Source organism: Heteronotia binoei, chromosome 1 (genome assembly GCF_032191835.1).
Source record: "Heteronotia binoei isolate CCM8104 ecotype False Entrance Well chromosome 1, APGP_CSIRO_Hbin_v1, whole genome shotgun sequence".
Taxonomy (NCBI): Eukaryota; Metazoa; Chordata; class Lepidosauria; order Squamata; family Gekkonidae; genus Heteronotia; species Heteronotia binoei.
The window spans coordinates 10352250-10377336 of record NC_083223.1 but is presented as its reverse complement, the minus strand read 5'-3'; the positions used below and the strand labels follow the sequence as shown (position 1 = coordinate 10377336).

Sequence of the window (25087 nt, the reverse complement as noted above, 5' to 3'; positions counted from 1 at the left end):
AGAAAAAGAGGTGCCAGAGCTCATTGGGGAGGGACGGTGGCTCAGGGGTAGAGCATCTGCTAAGTAAGCAGAAGGTCCCAGGTTCAATCCCCGGCATCTCCAACTCAAAAGGGTCCAGGCAAGTAGGTGTGAAAAACCTCAGTTTGAAACTCTGGAGAGCCACTGCCAGTCTGAGGAGACAAGACTGGCTTTGATGGGCCGAGGGTCTGATTCAGTAGAAGGCAGTGTCATACGTTCTAGGGAGGGACAATGGCTCAGTGGTAGAGCATCTGCTTGGAAAGCAGAAGGTCCCAGATTCAATCCCCGGCATCTCCAACTCAAAAGGGCCCAGGCAAAGAGGCGTGAAAAACCTCAGCTCGAGATCCTGGAGAGCCACTGCCAGTCTGAGTAGACAATACTGACTTTGATGGACCGAGGGTCTGATTCAGTAGAAGGCAGCTTCATAGGTTCATAAATGTTCATTGGCCCCACCCATTTGCATAATTCACCGGAAGGTGCACTAAATTATATCCGCTCAGCATCTATCTTAAAATGCTTCTTGAATGATAATTGTCATCACAAAACCTTACTCCCCTCAGGTGAGCTAGTGTGAGCTAGCTCAGGTTTGTAGCCTCCGGCTCACACATTTTTTGCCTTGGCACAGGAAGGATGGGCCCAGAGCACACGCATTGGTGCAGCAGCCAAATGGCTCATTCACAACTTTATTGCCAGTAGCTCACAAAGGGGAGGGACGGTGGCTCAGTGGTAGAGCATCTGCTCGGTAAGCAGAAGGTCCCAGGTACAATCCCTGGCATCTCCAAAAAGGGTCCAGGCAAGTAGGCATGTAAAACCTCAGCTTGAGACCCTGGAGAGCCACTGCCAGTCTGAGAAGACAATACTAACTTTGATGGACCGAGGGTCTGATTCAGTAGAAGGCAGCTTCATACGTTCGTATGTTCAAAGTACAATTTTTGCTCACAAGACTCCACAGCTTAGAGGGAACATTGCTCCCATCATACTTTTAAAATGACTTTCTCCTAGGTGGCCACAGTGGCGTGATGAAGATTTCAATCTGTCTGTTTGATATGTTTTGGTTATTTTCCCTTTTTTTTTTTGTGGGGGAGAAATATGAGAAAGTTTGTCAAATCTTAAGAGTGAGGAAACATTCTCACAGGGGGTTTGAACAATGGAGCCCAGAAGCAAGTATTTTTTTGGGGGAGGGGTGAATAATAATAATAATAATAATAATACATTGGATTTATATCCCGCCCCCCACTCCGAATCTCAGAGCGGCTCATAATCTCCTTTATCTTCCTCCCCCACAACAGACACCCTGTGAGGTGGGTGGGGCTGAGAGAGCTTTTACAGCAGCCGCCCTTTCAAGGACAACTCTGCCAGAGCTATGGCTGACCCAAGGCCGTCCCAGCAGCTGCAAGTAGAGGAGTGGGGAATCAAACCTGGTTCTCCCAGATAAGAGTCTGCACACTTAACCATGACACCAAACTAAGAAAGAAAGAGCACAATAAAATTTAGAGGTTCTGGATGTCATGAGCCCTGACGAGGAGGAGCTGGAAGGGTTAACCGACGTGGAAGAGTTGCCAGACAGTTCCTCAGCTGAACAAACAGCAGCTGGCCCATCAATCACTCTCTAGGCACCAGTGTCAGCAGTTGATGATCAATCTCCTCCAAGCTCTCCTCCTCCCATCTCAAGAGTTCAAAGCAGGCTCCGGAAAGAACTTTCAGAGCGAAGACATGAGGCATGCCGAGGCTTCAGATCTCTCAGCCCTGAGTTCTAGCAGAGTCACTGCCACCAAGGGAGCAGGCTGATTGAGACTCCCATATAGCTCCCACCCAGGACCTGGTAACCTTGTGGAAGCAACAAGTCTATTCTCTGGCTTGCATCCACTCTCCTTCCTGATCCAGACCTGCTTGATCTCCTTGGCACCCTGAGCTTTTGGCTTTTGGACATTGACTTCTGATTCCAGTTTGTGATTCTGCATTGGTGACTCGGCTCCTGCTTGACTTCCTGGACTTTGACCTTGGACTGGGTTTGTATTCCTGCTGGCCTGCGCCCTGAGAACGTGACACTGGAGCTCTGCTCCTGTGAGCTCCTGCCCGAAATGAGGCCTGCACAAACGTGAAACTTGCTAAGGCATTTGCTTAGAGTTTCCATCGAGACAGCACCAACTAACATAAGGGAGGAGGGAGCCTGTCATGTATTATTCAAACACTTCTAAATTATTTATTGCATGCTCGCTGACAGGAAAGCTACCTGCATGGTTCTGTAGGAAGAAATCATTAAAATCGATTCGTTCCAAGCATTTCTCCATAATACCTACTTGCAACTTGGTCAAAATAATAAATGTTGTTGCCTTCCCTTATCAATAGGTTGACGTTCATATGCACATAGCAATGATTAGGTATGCTTACAATATCCGCACACGCACCCTCCTCGATCTTGCGTCTTTGGCTGTCTATCCTCCAGGAGCAGAGGTGGAATACCAGCAGGAGCTCCTTTGCATATTAGGCCACGCCCTCCTGATGTAGCCAATCCTTCAGGAGCTTACCAAAAAGAGCCTTGCGAGCTCTTGGAGGATTGGCTTCCTCAAGGGGGTGTGGCCTAACATGCAAAGAAGCTCCTGCTAGAATTCCACCCCTGCTCAGGAGTAACATTTAACGGCGATCAATGGGTTGTGGTGGGTGGGTGGGGAAGTGCAGACGCAGGAGGGTTCCTTTCTTGCTCTGGGAAATGAAGTCTAGATCCAGACTTCGGTCTGTAGACCCGGTTCCAGGGCTTTTTTTTTTCGTAGCAGGAGCTCCTTCGCATATTAGGCCAAACACCCCTGATGTAGCCAACCCTCCAAGAGCTTACAGGGCCTACGGTAAGCTCTTGGAGGATTGGCTCCATCTAGGGTTGCCAATCCCCAGGTGGGGGCAGGGGATCCCCCTGTTTGGAGGCCCTCCCCCCGCTTCAGGGTCGTCAGAAAGCGGGGGGAGGGGAGGGAAATGTCTGCTGGGAACTCTGTTATTCCCTATGGAGATTTATTCCCATAGAAAATAATGGAGAATTGATCCGCGGGTATCTGGGGCTCTGGGAGGGCTGGTTTTTGAGGTAGAAGCACCAAATTTCCAGTACAGCATCTAGTACCTCTCCCCAAAATATACCCCAAGTTTCAAAATGATTGGACCAGGGGGTCCAATTCTATGAGCCCCCAAAAGAAGGTGCCCCTATCCTTCATTATTTCCTATGGAAGGAAGGAATTGAAAAGGTGTGCCGTCCCTTTAAATGTGATGGCCAGAACTCCCTTTGGAGTTCAATTATGCTTGTCACAGCCTTGATCTTGGCTCCGCCCCAATGTCTCCTGGCTCCACCCCCAATGTCTCCTGGCTCCACCCCCAAAGTCCCCAGATATTTCTTAAATTGGACTTGGCAACCCTAGCTCCATCGGGGGGGTGTGGCCTAATATGTGAAGGAGCTCCTGCTGCAAAAAAAAAAAAAAAAAACCTGGCAAGTTCCAACTTTTGTTTTTGATTTTCAGCCTTTGTGCTTTTTTTTTTTTTGGTGGCTGCTATCTTAGTCTTTCTTCTTGACGGGTGCTGCCGCGCAGGGGCACTTATATTGCTTGAGTACAGTACTGTGGAACAAGGGATTCTGATAAGGAATACAAACAAAAGCTTCAAGATTTCTTTCCCCCTCCTCACAGGGATTTCAGCAATGCGTGTATATGCTTGCCTGCATTGTTTGTTCAGGAATGGAAGTCCAAACGAGGGCTTTTTTTTTTTGTAGCAGGAACTCCTTTGCATACTAGGTCGTACACCCCTGATGTAGCCAGTCCTCCTGGAACTTACAGGGCTCTTAGTACAGGGCCTACTGTAAGAAGAAGAAGACTGCAGATGGATATCCCACCCTTCTCTCTGAGTCAGAGTTTCAGAGCTATCACAATCTCCTTTACTTCCCCCCCCCCCCCACAACAGACACCCTGTGAGGTGGGTGAGGCTGAGAGGGCTCTCCCAGCAGCTGCTCTTTCAAGGACAACTCCTGCGAGAGCTGACTGACCCAAGGCCATTCCAGCAGCTGCAAGCGGAGGAGTGGGGAATCAAACCCGGTTCTCCCAGATAAGAGTCCACACACTTAACCACTACACCAAACTGGATCTCCAGGGGGGTTGGCTACATTGGGGTGTGTGGCCCAATATGCAAGGGAGTTCCTGCTACATAAAAAGCTCTGGTTCCAAATAAAAAACTGCAATGAATAGTGCATGCACCAGTTTCTTAATTTTTAGAGATTCTCCAACTGGAAGGAGAACAGAAGGAAGCCTTATGAGGTAGAGTCAAACCATGGAGCATTAATGACATAGGGAACATCTCCTTAGCTCCTTGTGGACTGAGTGTTGAAAGAACTACAGGCACAATCTTATGCCTCTCTGCAGGGGTGGAATTCTAGCAGGAGCTCCTTTGCATATTAGGCCACACACCTTTGATGTAGCCAATCCTCCAAGAGCTTACAAGGCTCTTTTTTGTAAGCTCTTGGAGGATTCACTACATCAGGGGGGGTGTGGCCTAATATGCAAAGGCACTCCTGCTAGAATCCCACCCCTGCCTCTCTGGGCTTAGGACCTACTGAGCTACAAGCATGAGAGAGGAGGTCGCGTGACAACAGTCATATGACAGGAAGGGGAATTATGACATCACTGTTGTCAAACCCAGTACCATAGGTTGCATATCAAGGGGGGGGGGCAGGAAACACTTCTTAAGCAACAGCGTCAGTGGAATTTTGGGGAAGCGTCCCGGGGAGGGGGGAAGAAAAAGGAAAAAAAAGGCCTTGGCTACTTTCTAGAAATTCTGACTATAGAGTTCCTGGCAATTCTAGAGCAACACAAAAGCGAAAAGGGTGACTCTAACAATTCCCAGAAACTCTATAGTAACATTACCATGGAGTTTTTAGTGATGGCTAGAGCTACCCTTTGTACTTTTGGGTAGCTCTAGGAATCACTAGGAACTCTATGGTCAGAACTTCCTGTAAGTTGACACGGCGTTCTTTTGTCTTTTTCATTTTTCTCCCCAGGACGATCGTGTCCCCCATTTTGTTCCCAGTTTCTGCCTGCCGATCAGGTGAGCATTGGCGGGTAAGGGTTACAGTTGGCTGGAGGTCTTCTGCCATGAGTGGGCAAATGGGAAACACAGCAGAGGGCAATACTAGGCTGAGAGCTGTGCCAGAATCCTCTCCACTGAGAAGAAATTGGATTTATATTCCACCCTATACTCTGAATTTCAGAATCTCAGAGCGGTCACAATCTCCTTTACCTCCCCCCCCCCCACAACAAACGCCCTGTGAGGTAGGTGGGGCTGAGAGAGCTCTCCCAGAAGCTGCCCTTTCAAGGATAACTCCTGCCAGAGCTATGGCTGACCGAAGGCCATTCCAGCAGGTGCAAGTGGAGGAGTGGGGAATCAAACCCGGTTCTCCCAGATAAGAGTCCGCGCACTTCACCACTACACCAAACTGGCTCTTGAGTCACTGCGCCTCTCTGTTCTGCAGATTTTTATTGCATGAATGCAAGGAGAAACAGAAAAGATGATACCCTTGTTCTCTGTGCAGAACAAAGCCAGACATATAAGGGCTTAGAACCCAACTTAGAATGTCATTATCCACCCTGAGCCCATCCTTGGGAAAGGGCAGATTATAAATTACCTAAAATAAAAATAAATTAAAAAAAACCTTCAGGGGCTTATATGTGATCCACCTGAGAGTCCTAGCTCATAGAACCTTTCGGACTCGTGGCTACCTGGCCACTGACCTAAGACACCTTAGTGAATGAGCTCTCACGAAAACAGCCTCTCTGAGAGTCAGTTTGGTGTAGAGGTTAAGTGTGAGGACTCTTATCTGAGAGAACTGGGATTGATTCTCCATTTGCAGCTGCTGGAATGGCCTTGGGTCAGCCATAGCTCTCGCAAGAGTTGTCCTTGAAAGGGCAGCTGCTGTGAGAGCCCTCTCAGCCCCACCTACCTCACAGGGTGTCTGTTGTGGGGGAGGAAGATAAAGGAGATTGTGAGCTGCTCTGAGACTCTGAGATTCAGAGTGGATGGTGGGATATAAATCCAGTATCTCTTCTTCTTCCTCTTCTTTCTCTTCCTCTTCTTCCTCTTCCTCTTCTTCTTCCTCTTCTTTTCTTGTGTATTACAGCCAAAAAGAGCACGGTATCTCTTGACTGTTCCCATTTCTCTTTATGTCTTGATTTAGAACTCGATGAATGGAAACCAACACAAATGCAGAACAGCCAGCTTCCATTAAATAAATTGGGGTTACCGAATCCTTGTTGTAACGACGGCCGTGGAGACACTGTAAACCATCTGGAAGTGTTCAGTAGCCTGTAAAATAAAGCAATCACAGTTCAGGGCATGTTCTTATGTGACTGGAGTGGACTATGAAGCAGAAACCATCCACAGTGTTTTGGTATTGTTGATGAAGTCTGATGAAGTCTGCTTAAATCATACGAAAGCCGACATTCTGAATAAAACTTAATTGGTCTTAAAGGTGTACCTTGAATTGAAAACAAACCAGCCAGTATCCTAGTGCCCCTGTATAAATCGATGGTGCGGTCTCATTTGGAATACTGTGTGCAATTCTGGTCACCACACCTCAAAAAGGATATTATAGCATTGGAAAAAAGTCCAGAAATGGGCAACTAGAATGATTAAAGGGTTGGAACACTTTTCCTATGAAGGAAGGTTAAAACGCTTGGGGCTCTTTAGCTTGGAGAAACGTCGCCTGCGGGGTGACATGATAGAGGTTTACAAGATGATGCATGGGATGGAGAAAGTAGAGAAAGAAGTCCTTTTCTCCCTTTCTCACAATACAAGAACTTGTGGGCATTTGAAATTGCTGAGCAGTCAGGTTAAAATGGATAAAAGGAAGTACTTCTTCACCCAAAGGGTGATTAACATGTGGAATTCACTGCCACAGGAGGTGGTGGCAGCTACAAGCATATCCAGCTTCAAGAGAGGATTGGATAAAAATATGGAGCAGAGGTCCATCAGTGGCTATTAGCCACAGTGTGTGTGTGTGTGTGTGTATATATATATTGGCCACTGTGTGATACAGAGTGTTGGACTGGATGGGCCATTGGCCTGATCCAACATGACTTCTCTTATGTTCTTATGTTCTCGTCTACTGCTTTGTTCTAGTGTTTTGGTAATGTAAGAACAGCTCTTGACAGAGCCTGATATTGAATCTAAAAAGCAGATTGGGAGCAACTTATTACATATGTCATTGGGTTGACATTTGTTTTTAAATGAACTGATTTTATTGACGATTACTTGCAAGCCTCGTTTTGGGCAGGAGCTCACAGGAGCGGCGCTCTGGAACCTCTAAATTTTATTGTGCTCTTTCTTTCTTACCCCCCCTCCCCCAAATATACTTGCTTCTGGGCTCCATTGTTCAGCCCCCCCCCCCTCAATCCATGAGAATTTTGCTGAACTCGAAGATTTGACAAACTTTCTCATATTTCCCCCCACAAAAAAGAAGGAAAAATTACCAAAACATATAAAGCAGACAGATGGAAATCTTTCTCGTGCCACTGTGGAGAAAGTGATGTTAAAACTGATGATGGGAGTAAGGTTTTATGATGGCAATTGTAATTCAAGAAGCATTTGAAGGTAGATGCTGAGCTGATATAACTGAGTCCACCTTCCGGTGATGTCACGGCTGTGTGGCCTATGCAAATGGGTGATACAAACAAGTTGCGCTAATGACTTCGGGCATCTCCTTTTCTATGAAATCACCTCTGGTCTGAAGTCTAATGTTCAGTGGCATGTGAATACAGACTTAATTTTTGTCCTGTTCCTGAATGCACCCTGTCTGCGATGTCGGCTGGGATACCAGCCATCTCTTTGATGAGGAAAGAGAGCAAAGTTGACGGAACCGGCATCAGTGAAGCGAATAAGAAGTCGATCACCAGGGGTGTCAAAATCATTTGTTATTAGGCTTCCCAACCCTCTCGCCCTGGCAGGGGACCCCAGGATTTACAGCCTCTTCCCCCGCTCTCCAAAAAAATGGAAGTGGGGGGAGGGGGGAAACGGCGCCAAGGAGCGTGGCGAGCTGCCCCATTTCGGAGGAGCAGCTAAGGTGAACCGGAGAAGAGGCGGCAGCAGCACAGCGGCATCGCCTGATCCGCTCCGCCTCTGAGGTGAAATCAGAGAAGGGGAGGGTGGAGGGAAGGAAGACATTTAAAAAGGTGTGCCGTCCCTTGAACTGTGATGGCCAAAACTCCCGTTGGGGTTCAGTGATGCTTGTCACACCCTTGCTACTAGCTCCACCCCAGTGTCTCCTGGCTCCACCCCCAAAGTCCCCAGAGATTTCTTGAATTGGACTTGGCAACCCTATTTGTTATGAGGGCCGGATCTGATATAAATGAGATCTTGTTGGGCCGAGCCATGTCGGGCTGGACTGTATGTGCCCTATTTAAGATGAGGTAGCTGAGATAAAAACTTTATAAAGAACACAGACAAACACAAATATATTTTTAAAAACCCTTAAAATAAAACATTCTTAAAACATTAGCACTTGTTGGTCTAAAGGTGCTTTCTTTGTATCTCTCCCGTGGAATCCAGGGAACTGGGCAAAGGAAGCGCTAGCTCTTTCCTTCTTTCCCCGGGGGCCAGGAGAGAGAGGAGCCTCAGCCAATAGAAGGAAGAGAGGCTTGGCTCAGTAGCTCTGCTGTGCTATTAAGAGAGCCTGGCAAAGCTCTCCCTCTGCTATTAAGAGAGCCTGGCAAAGATCTCCCTCCCCCTCTCCTCCCCAAGGGAGGATCCTCAGCCAATGGAGAAAATAGAGGCTTTGCTCTGTAGCTCTGCTGTGCGATTGAGCAAGCCTTGCAAAGCAAGCTGTTATGCAGAAGGGAGCAAGAGAGAGGGAGAAGGAAGCAGATGATAGTCAATTGCTCGGGGGCCTGATAGGAGCCCTCCTAGGGCCTGATTCGGCCCCCTGGCCCTACGTTCGATACCCCTGACCTACAAGATGAATGCTTCAAACGAACCATAGTTAAAATAAGCCCTGTTTTTTTGTTAAGTCTGAACTGAACCCACAAGAGGTACTTCTTTCATCACTGTGCAGCAGAGATGTTAAAAAAAAAAAAGAACCCAAATCCTGGAGATGCTGTCCTACTTTAGAGCTTTTAATGAGCCCTGACCCAGATAGAATATGGGAGCCCGAAGTCTGAAGGAACTGTCATGAGAATCAAAAGCAGGCATAAAATATTTAGCACGTATCTTCTCGAATCTCCACATTTATGCCGGGGAGTGCTTCTCTACCCTGGATATTTATACTAAACAACCCCGAGGCCAAAAGGAGTGGTTGCATTTACCCATAACTTCTTTTTAAAAAAATCTCATCTGCTGTTTTTACCTTCCCCAACCTGCCAATCTAGTTTCATTTCTCTCTCGTGTGTGAATCTAAGTCACCCGCAAGTCTTTACTTTCATGCTGTTGTCCTTTTTTTCCCCTCGCACAACCTACTTTTGCTTCGTTCACATACTAAATCTTATTTACCTGGGGAAAGGCACATGTCATCTGGCACCAGGGCTTTTTTTGTAGCAGAAACTCCTTTGCATGTCAGGCCACACACCCCTCTTTGTAGTCAGTTCTCCAAGAGCTTACAGGGCTCTTAGTACGGGGCCTACTGTAAACTCTGGGAAGATTGGCTACATCAGGGGGGGGGGTGCGGCTTAATATGCAAAGGAGTTCCTGATACAAAAAGGCCCTACCTGGCGCCATTGCCGTAGAGAGTTGCTTGTAGTTCACCCCTTCTTTGTAATCCACTAACTCTCAGCTTAGATAGATAGATAGAAAGAAAGAAAGAAAGAAAGAAAGAAAGAAAGAAAGAAAGAAAGATAGATAGATAGATAGATAGATAGATAGATAGGTAGGTAGGTAGGTAGGTAGGTAGGTAGGAAGGAAGGAAGGAAGGAAGGAAGGAAGGAAGGAAGGAAGGAAGGAAGGAAGGAAGGAAGGAAGGAAGGAAGGAAGGAAGATGATTGATAGATGATAAATAGACAGACAGACAGACAGATAGATAGATAGCAGCATTTATTAATGAAGCTTAGCTATGTTCATAAGTAGGTACTGAAGGCACATGATATACTTAAATAGTAAGTCTCAACACAAAAATCGCAAATGGATTTTTTTTAAAAAAAATAAATGATGCACCTTTTAGAAATTGGAGGCAATGTTGGCAGACTGGGAGCTGGGGGTGGCGGCTGTGAGAAAGCAGAGCAATCATGCAAAAGGAGGCATCTGAATCCACACAGACTTATTGAAAGAGGTTGGTGAATGGCTAATTCCTAGTTATTTAATTTAGTAGTTATTTAATTCATTTCTACTCTGCTCTTTCCCCAGAGACTTAAAGTGGATTACAATTTAAAAAAAAAAATTACAGAAGGTGAACAATAAGTACAATAAAACCAAGCTTGGGGAAGGATGGTGGCTCAGTGGTAGAGCATCTGCTTGGGAAACAGAAGGTCCCAGGTTCAATCCCCGGCATCTCCAAAAAAGGGTCCAGGCAAATAGGTGTTAAAAAACCTCAGCTTGAGACCCTGGAGAAAGAGTCGCTGCCAATCTGAGAAGATAATACTGACTTTGATGGACCAAAGGTCTGATTCAGTATAAGGCAGCTTCATATCTTTATATCTTCAAGCAATGATCTCTCCTCCAACCATCCAATAGGCATGCACAATACAAATGTATCTACAAAGACAGTGAAAAAGCAGAGGTCTGAAGCAGCTGACAAGAATACTAATTAATAGAAAAAGGAATAAAACTAGGGAACCGTCTCATCTCCGATTCACACATGCTCGCTAATCGCTAGATGACAAGCTGTTGAAGCTGTGTCAGTACGTTGTGGCATTTGCTCTATGTTCATTTCCAGGGGTGGAATTCTAGCAGGAGCGCCTTTGCATATTAGGCCACACACCCCTGACGTAGCCAATCCTCCAAGAGCTTACAAAAAAGAGACTTGTATGCTCTTGGAGGATTGGCTACATCACGGGGTGTGGCCTAATATGCAAAAGAGCTCCTGCTAGAATTCTACCCCTGCATAGAGAGATATGAAACGTGATAGCTAGAACTCCCTTTGGAGTTCAATTATGCTTGTCACAACCTCGCTCCTGGCTCCACCCCCAAAGTCTCCTAGCTCCACCTCCAAAGTCTCCAGATATTTCTTGAATTGGACTTGGCAACCCTAGCATCATCTGTGAGCTGGTTCTTATCTCCACGTTAGGGGGCAGTTGAAGACTGATGTGTATGTAGAAGGCAAACAAAACAGCAGTCGTTTTTGTCTTCTTTTTACAATCAATGAGGATGTTATCTGCCGGGGGAACTGCCGCAGCTATCTAAATAATTAAACGTGTTCTATATGCAGGCACTGTTGATACGGAGCCATTAAGCACAAGGCATGCAATGGGTGGCATTTCGATTGTGTTTGCTTTTGAGTGATCTTATGTCACGCTTACTAAGAATGGCTCCTTCCATATGTTCGCTTCCCGAAGCTGTTAATGTTCCTTTTCTCTCTCAAGCGTGGTCTGTATCAAAAATACCATTAGAAGGGGGGCCCGCGTCTTTGTCCATGAGAAAGCACCCAATGAGAAATAATACTGCCTCGTGTATGTGGTGTCCCCCCCCCCAGCGTTCCCTCTAAGCTGAGTTCGTGTGAGCTAGCTCACAGTTTTTTCGCCCCTCGCTCACACAGTTTTCTCTTAGCTCAGGAAAGATGCAGCTAATTTGTGCAGTAGCCAAACTGCTCGCTCGCGGTTGTAATGCTAGTAACTCACAAGGTAGCATTTTTAAAATTCTAACTTAAAATGTTAGCACTTGTGGGTTTTAAATGTGCTTTCTTTGTATTTCTCCCATGGGATCCAGGGAACTGGGCAAAGGAAGCTCTGTCTCTTTCCAAGGCGACTGGTGAGGGAGGAACCTCAGTCAGTAGAAGGAAGAGAGGCTTGGCTCAGTAGCTCTGCTGTGTGATTGAGAGAGCCTGGGAAAACAAGCTCTGCCTCCCCCCCTTCCTCCCTAAGGGAGGAGCCTCAGCCAATGGAGAAAATAGAGGCTTTGCTCTGTAGCTTCTGTGTGATGGACCAAGCCTGGCAAAGCAAGCTGGAATGCAGAAGGAAGCAAGAGAGAGGGAGAAGGAAGCAGACGACAGCCAGTTGCTTGGGGGCCAGATTCAGCCCCCGGGCCGCGTGTTCAACATCCCTACTTTACATGCTTCAAAATAGTTCTGTGTTCTAAAAGTGCAGGTGTCTTTTGGAACTTTCTTTCGAGGCTCCACAAAAGCTTCTCGCAGCATTCACTGGCGAGTTGCCTTTCCGGATGTTCCGGAGGTGTGAACTGTGCGACCGCTGGTCTTGAAACTCTAATGCTTTGAAAGCAGCGTGATTATGCATTCGAGCGTGTTGACTAATTAAGCCATTAACCGCAGATCCCAAAATGTGGGCTTTGAAATGGGATTTTAATCGTTGCTATCCGTATGAAAGAGTAATCGATGCAGCCGAAACTGGGACAGCCTTATTCTTTTTTGGGGGGGAACAATGTAGATGCAACTCTCAGTTTCAGGCAATGATGTTTAATAAATTGCGGGGTTCCCTCCCCCCAAAATGCTTTCATTTGCATGCTCTCTTCAGATACCTGCATGCACAAGAAAACTCATACCCAGAATTAAACTTTGTTGGTCTTAATGGTGTCTCTTGACTCAAACTTTGTTCTGCTGCTTAAAACCAATAAGGCTACCCACCCCAAACTGACTTTAGTAAGCACTGTTTTTTCCCTGCTATGGAATTCTCTAGCAAGTGAATGCTCCATACTTTAGAAGAAGAAGAATTGCAGATTTATACCCCGCCCTTCTCTCTGAATCAGAGACTCAGAGCGGCTTAAAATCTCTTTTCTCTCCTTCCCCCACAACAGACACCCTGTGAAGTGGGTGGGGCTGAGAGGGCTCTCCCAGAAGCTGCCCTTTCAAGGACAGAGTCTCAGAGCAGCTTACAATCTCCTTTATCTTCCTCCCCCACAACAGACACCCTGTGAGGTGGGTGGGGCTGAGAGAACACTTACAGAAGCTGCCCTTTCAATGACAACTCCTACAAGAGCTATGGCTGACCCAAGGCCATGCCAGCAGCTGCAAGTGGAGGAGTGGGGAATCAAACCTGGTTCTCCCAGAGAAGAGTCCACATACTTAACCACTACACCAAACTGGCTCTGATTTATTTATTGTACTATAGTATTCTTTGGGTTGCCAATCCCCAGGTGTGGGCAGGGGGTCCCCTGGTTTGGAGGCCCTCCCCCCCCGCTTCAGGGTCATCAGAAACCGAGGTGGGGGGAGGAGGGAAATGTCTGCTGGGCATGCCATTATTCCCTATAAAGACTGATTCCCATAGGGGATAATGAAGAATTGATCTGTGCATATCGGTGGCTCTGATGGGGCTGTGATTTGAGGTAGAGCCACCAAATGTTCAGCATAGCATCCAGTGCCTCTCCTCAAAACACCCTCCACATTTCAAAGGGATTAGACCAGGGGGTCCAATTCTATGAGCCCCTAAAGAAGGTGCCCCTATACTTCATTATTTCCAATGGAGGGAAGGCATTTAAAAGGGGTGCGGTCCCTTTAAATGTGATGGCCAGAACTCCCTTTGAAGTTCAGTTATGCTTGTCACACCTTTGCTCCTGGCTCCACCCCCAAAGTCTCCTGGCTCCATCCTCAAAGTCTATTGGCTCCACCCCCAAAGCCCCCAGATATTTCTTGAATTGGACTTGGCAACCTGAAGTATTTTGCAGGGCTGTTTTTGTAGCAGGAACTCCTTTGCCTATTAGGCCACGCCCCCCTGATGTAGCCAATCCTCCTGGAGCTTCCAGTAGGCCCTGTACGAAGAGCCCTGTGAGCTCTTGGAGGATTGGCTACGGGGTGGAATTTTAGCAGGAGCTCCTTTGCCTATTAGGCCACACACCCCTGATGTAGCCAGTCCTCCTGGAGCTTACAGTAGGCCCTGTACGAAGAGCCCTGTAAGCTCTTGGAGGATTGGCTACGGGGTGGAATTTTAGCAGGAGCTCCTTTGCCTATTAGGCCACGCCCCCCTGATGTAGCCAATCTTCCTGGAGCTTACAGTAGGCCCTGTACGAAGAGCCCTGTGAGCTATTGGAGGATTGGCTACATCAGGGGCGTGCAGCCTAATATGCAGAGGAGTTCCTGCTACAAAAAAAAGCCCCAGTGTTCTGTCATCCCCATCACGGTGTCTAACTTTTCACTTTTCAAAACTTCTTTCAGCTTCCTTTCATCGAGGGCGGGTACCACTTTTACCACAACGGTTTGTCCAAGGTTCGGCGACGGCGTAGTCTTCAGCATCAGCTCCGCTTAGAAAAAGACCCCCGGGTGAGTCCTTCCCAAACGCTTTTCTGTCTTGCCAGGGGTGGAATTTTAAGCAGGAGCTCCTTTGCATATTAGGTCACACCCCCTGATGTAGCCAATCCTCCAACAGCTTATGAAAAAGAGCCTTGTCAGCTCTTAGAGGATTGGCTACATCAGGGGGGCGCGTAGCCTAATATGCAAAGGAGCTCCTGCTACAATTCCACCCCTGCATCGTACTGTTGGAAATCTGACATGTTGTTGTGTGATTATGAGGCTGTGGCGTTAGAGAGAGAGGAAGACAATTGGAGAGAACTGTGCATATGTCTGATTTACTGTTTTTGGACATCCACTAAATGGACATGTGAATTTTCTTACAGTGAAAGGGCTTTCTCAGTGGAACAGGCTTCCTCAGGAGGGGGTGGGCTCTCGTTCCTTGGAGGTTTTCAAACAGAGGCTAGATGACCATCAGTTTGGTGTAGTGGTTAAGCGCGCGGACTCTTATCTGGGAGAACCAGGTTTGGTTCCCCACTCCTCCACTCGCACCTGCTGAAATGGCCTTGGGTCGGCCATCGGTCTTGCAGAGGCTGTCCTTGAAAGGGTAGCTTCCGCCCGAGCTCTCTCAGCCCCACCCACCTCACAGGGTGTCTGTTGTGGGGGAAGAAGATAAAGATTGCAAGCTGCTCTGAGTCTCTGATTCAAAGAGACGGGCACGGTATAAATCTACAGACTTCTTCTGGCAAGGGACCTCAGGAGGAAGTCTTCAGTGTCTTTCTGAGAGTTTTATCGTCCCCCAGAGTTTTTTTTTATCTTGTTAAGTAATTCTTTGAGCACTCTGTTTGAAGGACTTCTGTCTTACAGAGCTGACTTCTCGCATGAGATGTGAACTGAGAAACTTACCAGTACTTTGCTACTGCTGGAGATGTAGGATTTGGATATTTTGCACTGTTGGGGATATATTAATAGAGTAATTGCCAAGAGCTTTGTATTTATTATTGCACGTAACATGTAAATTTCACTGTGATATAAGATACCGAATTGAAAGAGGAGTGTATTTTCCCGTGTTCTGTATTGCAGTGTCCTGTTTTAACCAGGGAGCCCATTTTTGCTGTTGATTCTCACGACCTGCCTAAGTTCACAGAATCAGGGGTGGGATTCTAGCAGCAGCTCCTTTGCATATTAGGCCACACACCCCTGAGATAGCCAATCCTCCCGGAGCTTACAAGGCTCTTCTTTGTAAGCTCTTGGAGGATTGGCTACATTAAGGGGGTGTGGCCTAATATGCAAAGGAGCTCCTGCTAGACTCCCACCCCTGATTCTGTGAACTTAGGCAGGTTCATGAGAAGGAGGGCAGGAAGGGCTGCCTCAGTGCTTAGTTCTTGCGGATCCTTCTTACATGCCCAGGGAAATGCTCTTCACAACTTTTTCTCCAGGCCAGTTTGGACAAGGATCCTGGAGGGTTTTTTTTTGGGGGGGGGGGGTTGGGGGGTTGGCCATTTTCTGGTCTTGGAGCAGGGGTCTAAGCGTATGTGTGAGGAGAGGTATTTGTGATTTTCCTGCACTGTGCAGAGGGTTGAATTAGATGACCCTGGATATTCCTTCCAACTCTATGATTCTATGATTTCTTGAGACACAGGGCTGAGACAAGTCTGCTGTTAACAGACTTGTGAACGCTTCGTGTCTTAGGAGCCTCAAAGAACATGACCCTTAAGTTTTGGACAGTTGAACCACTAGACTTATCAGCTTCCAGGAATGGCCTGGAAATCTGCTAGGGTTGCCAATCCCCAGGTGAGGGCAGGGGATCCCCAGGTTTGGAGGCCCTCCCTTCACTTCAGGGACATCTGAAAGCAGGCGGGTGGGTGGGGGGAGGGAAATGTCTGCTGGACACTCCATGGTTCCCTATGGAGACCGATTCCCTTCGGGTATAATGGAGAAGATTTACAGGTATCTGGGGCTCTGAGGGGTTGTTTTTTGAGGTAGAAGCACCAGGTTTTCAGCATAGCATCCAGTGCCTCTCCTCAAAAAATTCTCCAAGTTTCAAAAGGATTGGATCATGGGGTCCAGTTCTATGAACCCCCAAAGAAGGTGTCCCTATTCTTCATTATCTCCAATGCAGGGAAGGCATTAAAAAGGTGTGCGGTCCCTTGAAATGTGATGACCAGAACTCCCTTTGGGGTTCAATTATGTTTGTCCCACCCTTGCTCTTATCTCCACCCCACAAAGTTTCCTGGCTCCACCTCTAATGTCTCCTGGCTCCGCCCCCAAAGTCACCAGATATTTCTTGAATTCGAACTTGGCAACCTTAGTCTCTCGCCTCCCTAAGCCCCACCCCCCCTGGGATACACCCCACCCCCCAAATCTCCAGGAATTCCCAAACCAAGAGTTGTCAACTTTTACAAACCACTCCAGATGCCAGGAAAGCAGGGCTTTTTTTGTAGCAGGAACTCCTTTGCATATTAGGCTACACCTCCCTGATGTAGCCAATCCTCCGAGAGCTGACAGTAGGCCTTGTAAGAAGAGCCCTGTAAGCTCTTGGAGGATTGGCTCCATAAAAGGGGTGTGGCCTAATATGCAAAGGAGTTCCTGCTACAAAAAAAAAGCCCTGCCAGGAAGAACAGATTTTATTTATCTTTCACAGGAAAAACAAGAGTTCTGCTGCCACTCCAGAGACCTGCTTGAGGTGGTTCACAAAACAGAACAGTACAATCCAATCCTGTTCCCGTAGCATAGAAACACGTCGTCCGCAACGTGAAAGCAAGCTGGGAAAACCTCATAGCGTGAAAAATACAGAGTGACATTTTAAAAATGAGGATGACGTGGAGGAGGGCTGCTGAACGTTCCCTCTTTCGAGCGCCACGATCTTGCGAAAAGGAGTTGAAGAAGAAGGGCAGGCCGAGGAATAGGGTTGCCAATCCCCAGGTGGGTGCAGGGGATCCCTCGGTTTGGAGGCCATCTCCACACATCAGGGTCATCAGAAAGCATGGGGGGGGGAGGGGAGGGAAATGTCTGCTGGGCATTCCATTTTTCGGTCCCCATAGGGTATAATGGAGAATTGATCTGTGAGTATCTGGGGCTCTGGGGCTCTTTTTTTTATCTAGAGGCAACACATTTGCAGCATAGCATCTAATGCCTCTCCCACAAATATCCTCCAAGTTTTAAAGCGATTGGACCAGGGGGTCCCATTCTATGAGCCTCAAAAGAAGGTGCCCCTATCCATCATTTCCAATGGAGGGAAGGCATTTAAATGTGTGCAGTCCCTTGAGATGTGATGGCCAGAACTCCCTTGAAGTTCAGTTATGCTTGTCACACCCTTGCTCCTGGCTCCACTCCCAAAGTCGCCTGGCTCCACCCCCAAAGTCCCCAGATATTTCTTGAATTGGACTTGGCAACCCTACCAAGGAAGGATTTGGAACTTATTTGTCAGTTTTGACAATAGAGTTACCAGCTCCAGCCTGGGAATTTCCTGGAGATTTGGGGTGGTGCCTGTGGAGGGCTGAATGTGAACATATGAACATATGAAGCTGCCTTATACTGAATCAGACCCCTGGGTCCATCAAAGTCAGTATTGTCCACTCAGACTGGCAGCGGCTCTCCAGGGTCTCAAGCTGAGGTTTTTCACACCTATTTGCCTGGACCCTTTTAGTTGGAGATGCTGGGGATTGAACCTGGGACCTTCTGCTTACCAAGGAGATGCACTACCACTGAGCCACCGTCCCTCCCCTAATGTGGAAAGGAATTTCACCTAGAATCTATGATCTGGCGTAATGTTTGCCCTCTAGAGCAGTCAGTTGTCTCCAGGGCAACTGATCTCTGTCATCTGAAGATCTAGGGCTGCTAAGCTCCCACCGGGGGTGGAGGATCCCCTGTTCTGGAGGCCCCCAACCAGCAAGCAGGGGTCAGGCCACTAGGGGCCCCATCTCTGCACACCTCCCCCCAAAGAGCCCCATCTCCGCACACTGTCCCCGGTGTGATGATATCACCCGGAAGCGACATTATTGCACTGGGGATGCTCTAGGACTCATAGTGAAATTCTATGGTCTGTTGGAACCTGGAAATCTAAACGGTAAAACTCGCAGTAAAACTCTATGGTCTGTTAGAACCTGGACATCCAAACGGTAAAACTCGCGGTCAAACTCTATGGTCTGTTAGAACCTGGAAATCAAAATGGTAAAACTCGTGATAGGAATCGCGGTCAAACTCTATGGTCTGTTAGAACCTGCAAATCTAAATGGTAAAACTCGCGATAGGAATCGCGGTCAAACTCTATGGTCTGTTAGAACCTGAAAATCTAAATGGTAAAACTTGCGATAGGAATCGCGGTCAAATTCTATGGTCTGTTAGAACCTGGAAATCTAAATGGTAAAACTCGTGATAGGAATCGCGGTCAAACTCTATGGTCTGTTAGAACCTGGAAATCTAACAGGCATGTTCTGAGCCTTGTTGGTCTTCAGTGAATGTATTGTAAAGATTGGGTTCCAGTGATAAATAAGCCTCCAAACTGAAGAAAGTCGGATGAAACGTCTTGATATCTAGAACAGACATCTTTGGAAGGGCTTCCTTTAGTTCCATGAACTAAATACTGGAATATTGTTACTGCTTTGTGATTGGAAAAACTGTTTTTGAACTGTCTTCTGTGAATGTCTTTTTGCTACCTGCTCTTGTCTATCTGAAGTTCTATGTGCAAGTTTGGTCAGAACACCACTTCCCCCACAAGAGACACCCTGTGAGGTGGGTGGGGCTGAGAGAGCTCTGACAGTAGCTGCCCTTTCAAGGATAACTCCTGCCAGAGCTATGACTGACCCAAGGCCATTCCAAGCAGCCGCAAGCGTAGGAGTGGGGAATCAAACCTGGTTCTCCCAGATAAGAGTCCACACACTTAACCACTGCACTAAACTGGCTCTCCATGGAATGGAATCCAAAGGCAGTTTGAAAAGGAGCCCAATCTGCTTCTGAGATTTGTTGGAAGTTTCCCTCTTGCCACCTGCTCTCAGCAGCCTCTCCGGTCTCCTGTCAAATGTTCCTGGGCTTGAAAAACAGAGTGAGCTCTTGGGGATTTTAAATCGGTCTGTCCCCAAATTACCCAGGGCAAAAATATCATGCAAAATTAGTCACGGAGGCAATCTGTTAAATATTAATAGCTTAAGCATGTAGCGGTGAGATCACAGTTTGAGCATCTCCCTCCATGCATGCCTTGGAAGGGTCGGCGAGTTACATGCATGCTTGCCTTGGAAGGGAAAGAAGGCGAGTTACATATATGCTAGAGAGGTAGGGTTGCCAATCCCCAGGTGGGGGCAGGGGATCCCCCAGTTTGGAGCCCCCCCCTGCTTCATAATCAGAAAGTGTGGGGGGGAAATGTCTGCTGGGCACTTCATTATTCCCTATGGAGACCAATTCCCATAGAGTATAATGGAGAATTGATCCACGGGTATCTGGGGCTCGGGGGGGTGCTGTTTTTTGAGGTAGAGGCACCACGTTTACAGCATAGCATCCAGTGCCTCTCCCCAAAATACCCTCCAAGTTTCAAAAAGATTGGACCATAGGGTCCAGTTCTATGAGCCCCAAAAGAAGGTGCCCCTATCCTTCATTATTCCAAATGGAGGGAAGGCATTTGAAAGGTGTACAGTTCCTTTAAATGTGATGGCCAGAACTCCTTTTGAAGTTCAGTTATGATTGTCACAACCTCGCTCTTGGCTCCACCCACCAAAGTCTCCTGGCTCCACCCCCAAAGTCCCCAGATATTTCTTGAGTTGGACTTGGCAACCCTTGGCAACCAGGGCCTGAGGCTCTCTATAGGTCCAATTCAAGAAATACCTGGGGACTTTGGGAGTGGAGCCAGGAGCCTTTGGGGGGTGGAGCCAAGAGACTTTGGGGTGGAGCCAGGAGCAAGGTTGCAACAAGCACAATTGAACTCCATAGGGAGTTCTGGCCATCACATTTAAAGGGACCACACACTTTTTAAATGCCTTCCATCCATTGGAAATAATGGGGTTCATAGAATTGGACCCCCTGGTCCAATTCTGTTGAAACTCGGAAGTTGTTTTGAGGAGAGGCACTGGATGCTATGCTGCAAATTTAGCGCCTCTATCTTAAAAGCAACCCCCCCCCCTGAGCCCCAGACACCCAGAGATCCATTCTCCATTATACCCTAAGGGAATCGGTCTGCACAGGGAATAATGAAGTGCCCAGCAGACATCTCCCCCCGCTTTCTGATGAGCCTAAAGCAGGGGGAGGGCCTCCAATCGGGGGATCCTTTGTTCCCACCTGGAGATTGGCAACCCCGGTGGCAGAGCGTCTGCTTTGCATGCGGGAAGTCCCAGGTTTGATCCCCATCCTCTCTGGTTAAAAGGACCGGGCTCTACGCGATGTGGAGGACCTCTGCCTGAAACCGTGAGCAGCCGCTGCCTGTCTGAGTAGACAACACTGATGTTGATGGACGGATGGTCTAATTCAGCACCAGGGAGCATCTTGTGATTTTCAGCGCAACCCACAGCGGAGTTGCGCCTTTCCACGGCCGTTGACTTCAAAGGACGTAGAAGCGGATAACTCCGCATAGGAGTGCCCTATTTGTTCCCTTGTCCGGGCTCGTGACCGCCTTGGAGGTAGTTTCCATGGGAGCATCTCGTTATGAGGATGAATTCTTTTATCGGCTGCATCTCAAACCCATGTTTCCAACATTATCTGTCTGTTTGTCCATCAGCCATTTTTATCCTCTGCTCTGGAGAGAGGGGTGGTCTATGCGGTTTTCAATCCATCCATCCCCTGCTCTGTTTCTCTTTGCAATACCTTATGCGATAGATTAAACCAGGGGTGTCAAACTCACTTGTTACGAGGACTGCATTTGACATTTTATTTATTTATTATTAAGCACATAAGAGCATCAGAGAAGCCGTGATGGATAAGGCCAGTAGCCCATCCAGTCCACTTTGTGTCACACAGTGGTCAAAAAACCCAAGTGCCATCAGGAGGTCCACCAGTGGGGCTAGAAACCCTCCCACTGTGCCCCCCCCCAAGCACCAAGAATATAGCGCATCACTGCCCCAGACATAAGAACATAAAAGAAGCCATGTTTGATTAGACCAACGGCCCATCCAGTCGAACACTCTGTGTCACACAGTGGCCTAAAAACCCAAGTGCCATCAGGAGGTCCACCAGTGGGGCTAGAAACCCTCCCACTGTGCCCCCCCCCAAGCACCAAGAATATAGAGCATCACTGCCCCAGACATAAGAACATAAAAGAAGCCATGTTTGATTAGACCAACGGCCCATCCAGTCGAACACTCTGTGTCACACAGTGGCCTAAAAACCCAAGTGCCATCAGGAGGTCCACCAGTGGGGCTAGAAACCCTCCCACTGTGCCTCCCCCAAGCACCAAGAATATAGAGCATCGCGCTCCAGACATAAGAACATAAGAGAAGTCATGTTTGATCAGGCCAATGGTCCATCCAGTCCAACAATCTGTGTCACACAGTGGCCAAAACCCAGGTGACATCAGGAGGTCCATCAGTGAGGCCAGGACACTAGAAGCCCTCATACTGTTGCCCCGTCCCCCCCAAGCACCAAGAATACATAGCATCACTGCCCAAGACAGAGCGTTCCAACAATAAGTTGTGGCTAATAGCCACTGATGGACCTCTGCTCCATATGCTTATCCAATCCTCTCTTGAATCTGGCTATGCTTGCAGCTGCTACCACTTCCTGTGGCAGTGAATTCCATGTGTTAATCACCCTTTGGGTGAAAAAGTACTTCCTTTTATCCATTTTAATCCAACTGCTCAGCAATTCCATTGAATTCCCATGAGGTCTCATATTGTGAGAAAGGGAGAAAAGGACTTCTTTCTCTACCTTCTCTATCCCGTGCATAATCTTGTAAATCTCTATCATGTCACCCCGCAGTCAACGTTTCTCCAAGCTAAAGAGCCCCAAGCGTTTTAACCTTTCTTCATAGGGAAAGTGTTCCAACCGTTTAATCATTCTACTTATTTATCATCCTATTCATTTATTATTTTCAATTTATAGCCCGCCCTTTCACAAATGAGCTCTGGGCTGATAACAGCAATCAATAATACAAGATTAAAATCAAATACATATCAGAAAACAATATGCAATCTAAAAGCAATATAACAATCTAAAAACAATGAATGAGACTTTGTCAGGCGTGTCATAAAATGTAATGCCAGGTAGCAGAGATATAAACTTTATAGAGGACACAGACAAACACTATCAAAGATTTAAAAAACAAACAAACCTCAAAACATGCTCAAAAGATTACCACTCTTGCAATATTTTGTTTATTTAAGCGTTTCTGAGAAGCGCTCTGAATTATTGTGTGGCCCCAGAAGGTAGAACCAGAACCAACGGGTTGAAACTAAATCAGAAGAGTTTCCAGCGTAACATGAGGAAGAACTTCCTGACCGTTAGAGCGGTTTCTCAGTGGAACAGGCTTCCTCGGGAGGTGGTGGGCTCTCCTTCCTTGGAGGTTTTTGAAACAGAGGCTAGATGACCATCTGACAGCAATGCTAGTCCTGTGAATTTAGGGGGAGGTATTTGTGAGTTTATAGTAACCCCATGGCACAGAGTGGTAAAGCTGCAGTACTGCAGTCCAAACTCTCTGCTCACGACCTGAGTGCGATCCTGGCGGAAGCAGGGTTCAGGTAGCTGGCTTGAGGTTGGCTCAGCCTTCCATCCTTCCGAGGTCAGCTTGCTAGGGGGAAAGCATAAATCTGGGGAAGGCAATGGCAAACCACCCCATTAAAAAGTCTGCCATGAAAAAGCTGTGAAAGCAAGGGCACCCCAGTGTCGTAAATGACTGGTGCTTGCACAGGGGATTGCGTTTACCTTTTTATTTGTGAGTTTCCTGCATTGTGCAGGGGGTTGGGCTCAGTGACCCTGGGGGTCCCTTCCAAGTCTATGATTCTATGAGATAGAGCTGACATGTGTGGAGAATATAAATTCTACTGGGGTTCCTGGTTTTGCATGTGATTCCACAGATCAGTTCCCCCATCCCCCCCTTGAATTATACCTGAAGAATCTCCGAAAATTTTAATGTCAGAAAGCCAGGAATCACCTTGGAGTGTTATTAGGATGACTGGTGAGGGTGACGCTAGGAAATTTAGCACCTGTCTCATGCTAAACTTGGGAACGCACTGGAAACAGTTGTCAAAACAATAGCTTCGTGTGCAGGAGTGGTGAGTGTCTCTGTATGGGTATCTGAGACGGTGAGAGAGAATCAGCCCTTGGGGGATAATGAGGGTACATGGATTGCCAGGCAACATACGGATAATAAGAGAAAAATTTCCATAACACATTCCCTCTTTTAATCTCTCTCTAAATTTCCAGTGCTTTTAGGGGTTTGGCAGGATAGAGCACAGCTCCCCACCCTTGTCTGAGCTTGTGAGAAATGCTGGAATTCTGACACGTGTGTGCGGGGGGGGGGGGGGTTTCAGAGTGTGTGTATGGCGAGAGGACCACTTCTCCCCATATGAGCCCACCCCCCGGGCTTTGAGATCATCCACACAGCATCTTCTCATAGTTCCTGGTCCTAAGGATGCCAGGGCCTTTTCAGTCTGGGCCCCTACCTAGTGGAATGAGCTCCCATTGGAGGTCTGGGCCCTGCAGGACTTATCTAAGTTTCACAGGCCCTGTAAGACGGAGCTCTTCAGCCGGGCTTCTAACGGGCACCCACTGAAATCCTTGCCTCACCCAGCACCTTACCATCTACGTGCTTAAGCTGTGCCAAGTGGTTGGAGATACTGTGTCAAAACACTGTACCAATCGAGCTGAAGCTGTACCAACTGTTTGAACTGTGGTCTTAGGCTGTGCCAGTCGTCTGAGTTATGGTCTTTTTGATTTAATTTGTATGTATTATATTTATGAGATAATTTACTCTTTATATGTTTGATTGATGCCTTCTTTATTGATATGTTTTGATAAGACCCGTGGCGCAGAGTGTTAAAGCTGCAGTTCTGCAGTCCTAAGCTCTGCTCAAGACCTGAGTTCGATCCCCGGTGGAAACTGGGTTTTCAGGTAGCCGGCCTGAGGTTGACTCAGCCTTCCATTCTTCCGAGGTCAGTCAAATGAGTACCCAGCTTGCTGGGGGGAAGCGTAGATGACTAGGGAAGGCAATTGCAAACCACCCCATAAAATGTCTGCCGTGAAAATGTTGTGAAAGCAATGTCACCCCAGAGTCGGAAATGACTGGTGCTTGCACAGGGGACTTTTCCTTTCCTTTTCCCTTTGATATGTTTACTTGATGCCATATTTATTGTTATTGTAATGTTTTAATGTTGTAAGCTGCCCTGAGCCCACTTTGCGGGATAGGATGAGGTATAAATTGCAAATTAAATTAAATTGAAATTGAAATGGCTGACTCAGGAGGTGGGGCTGAAACCCAAAATGGCTAATGGAGGGGGAGGAGCCAAACACAGAGGAAGCCTAAGTTTAGGGAAGGAGAGGGGTAATTTAAAGAACTACGCTGGCTAAGAGAAGGGGAAGAGAATGAAACCAACACTGTGCTAGTAATTGCCAGCAAAATAATGTTATTTTGACAACTGAAAAATGGCTCTATTCTAGCAAGGTGACTTGATGTAGAATTCTCACTTTTGACCTGAGATTGCTGCATGAGATTTTCCCCAGCAACTTATTGCTGGAATTGGTGTGTGACAGAGTGGTTCGTGCATCAGAGAAGTATCTGGGAGACCCAGATTCGAATCCCTGCTCTGAAATAATGTT

The 25087-nt window shown here is 47.3% G+C and overlaps 1 protein-coding gene across 1 annotated transcript in view; it reads left to right on the top strand.

Annotated features, from left to right (window-relative positions):
• The window catches only part of PCSK2 (proprotein convertase subtilisin/kexin type 2), a 209331-nt gene that overhangs the window by 30477 nt on the left and 153767 nt on the right, over positions 1–25087 (top strand). Inside the window, 1 exon segment of the mRNA XM_060230741.1 lies at positions 14282–14386. Within this exon segment, the coding sequence (XP_060086724.1) occupies positions 14282–14386 (105 nt within the window).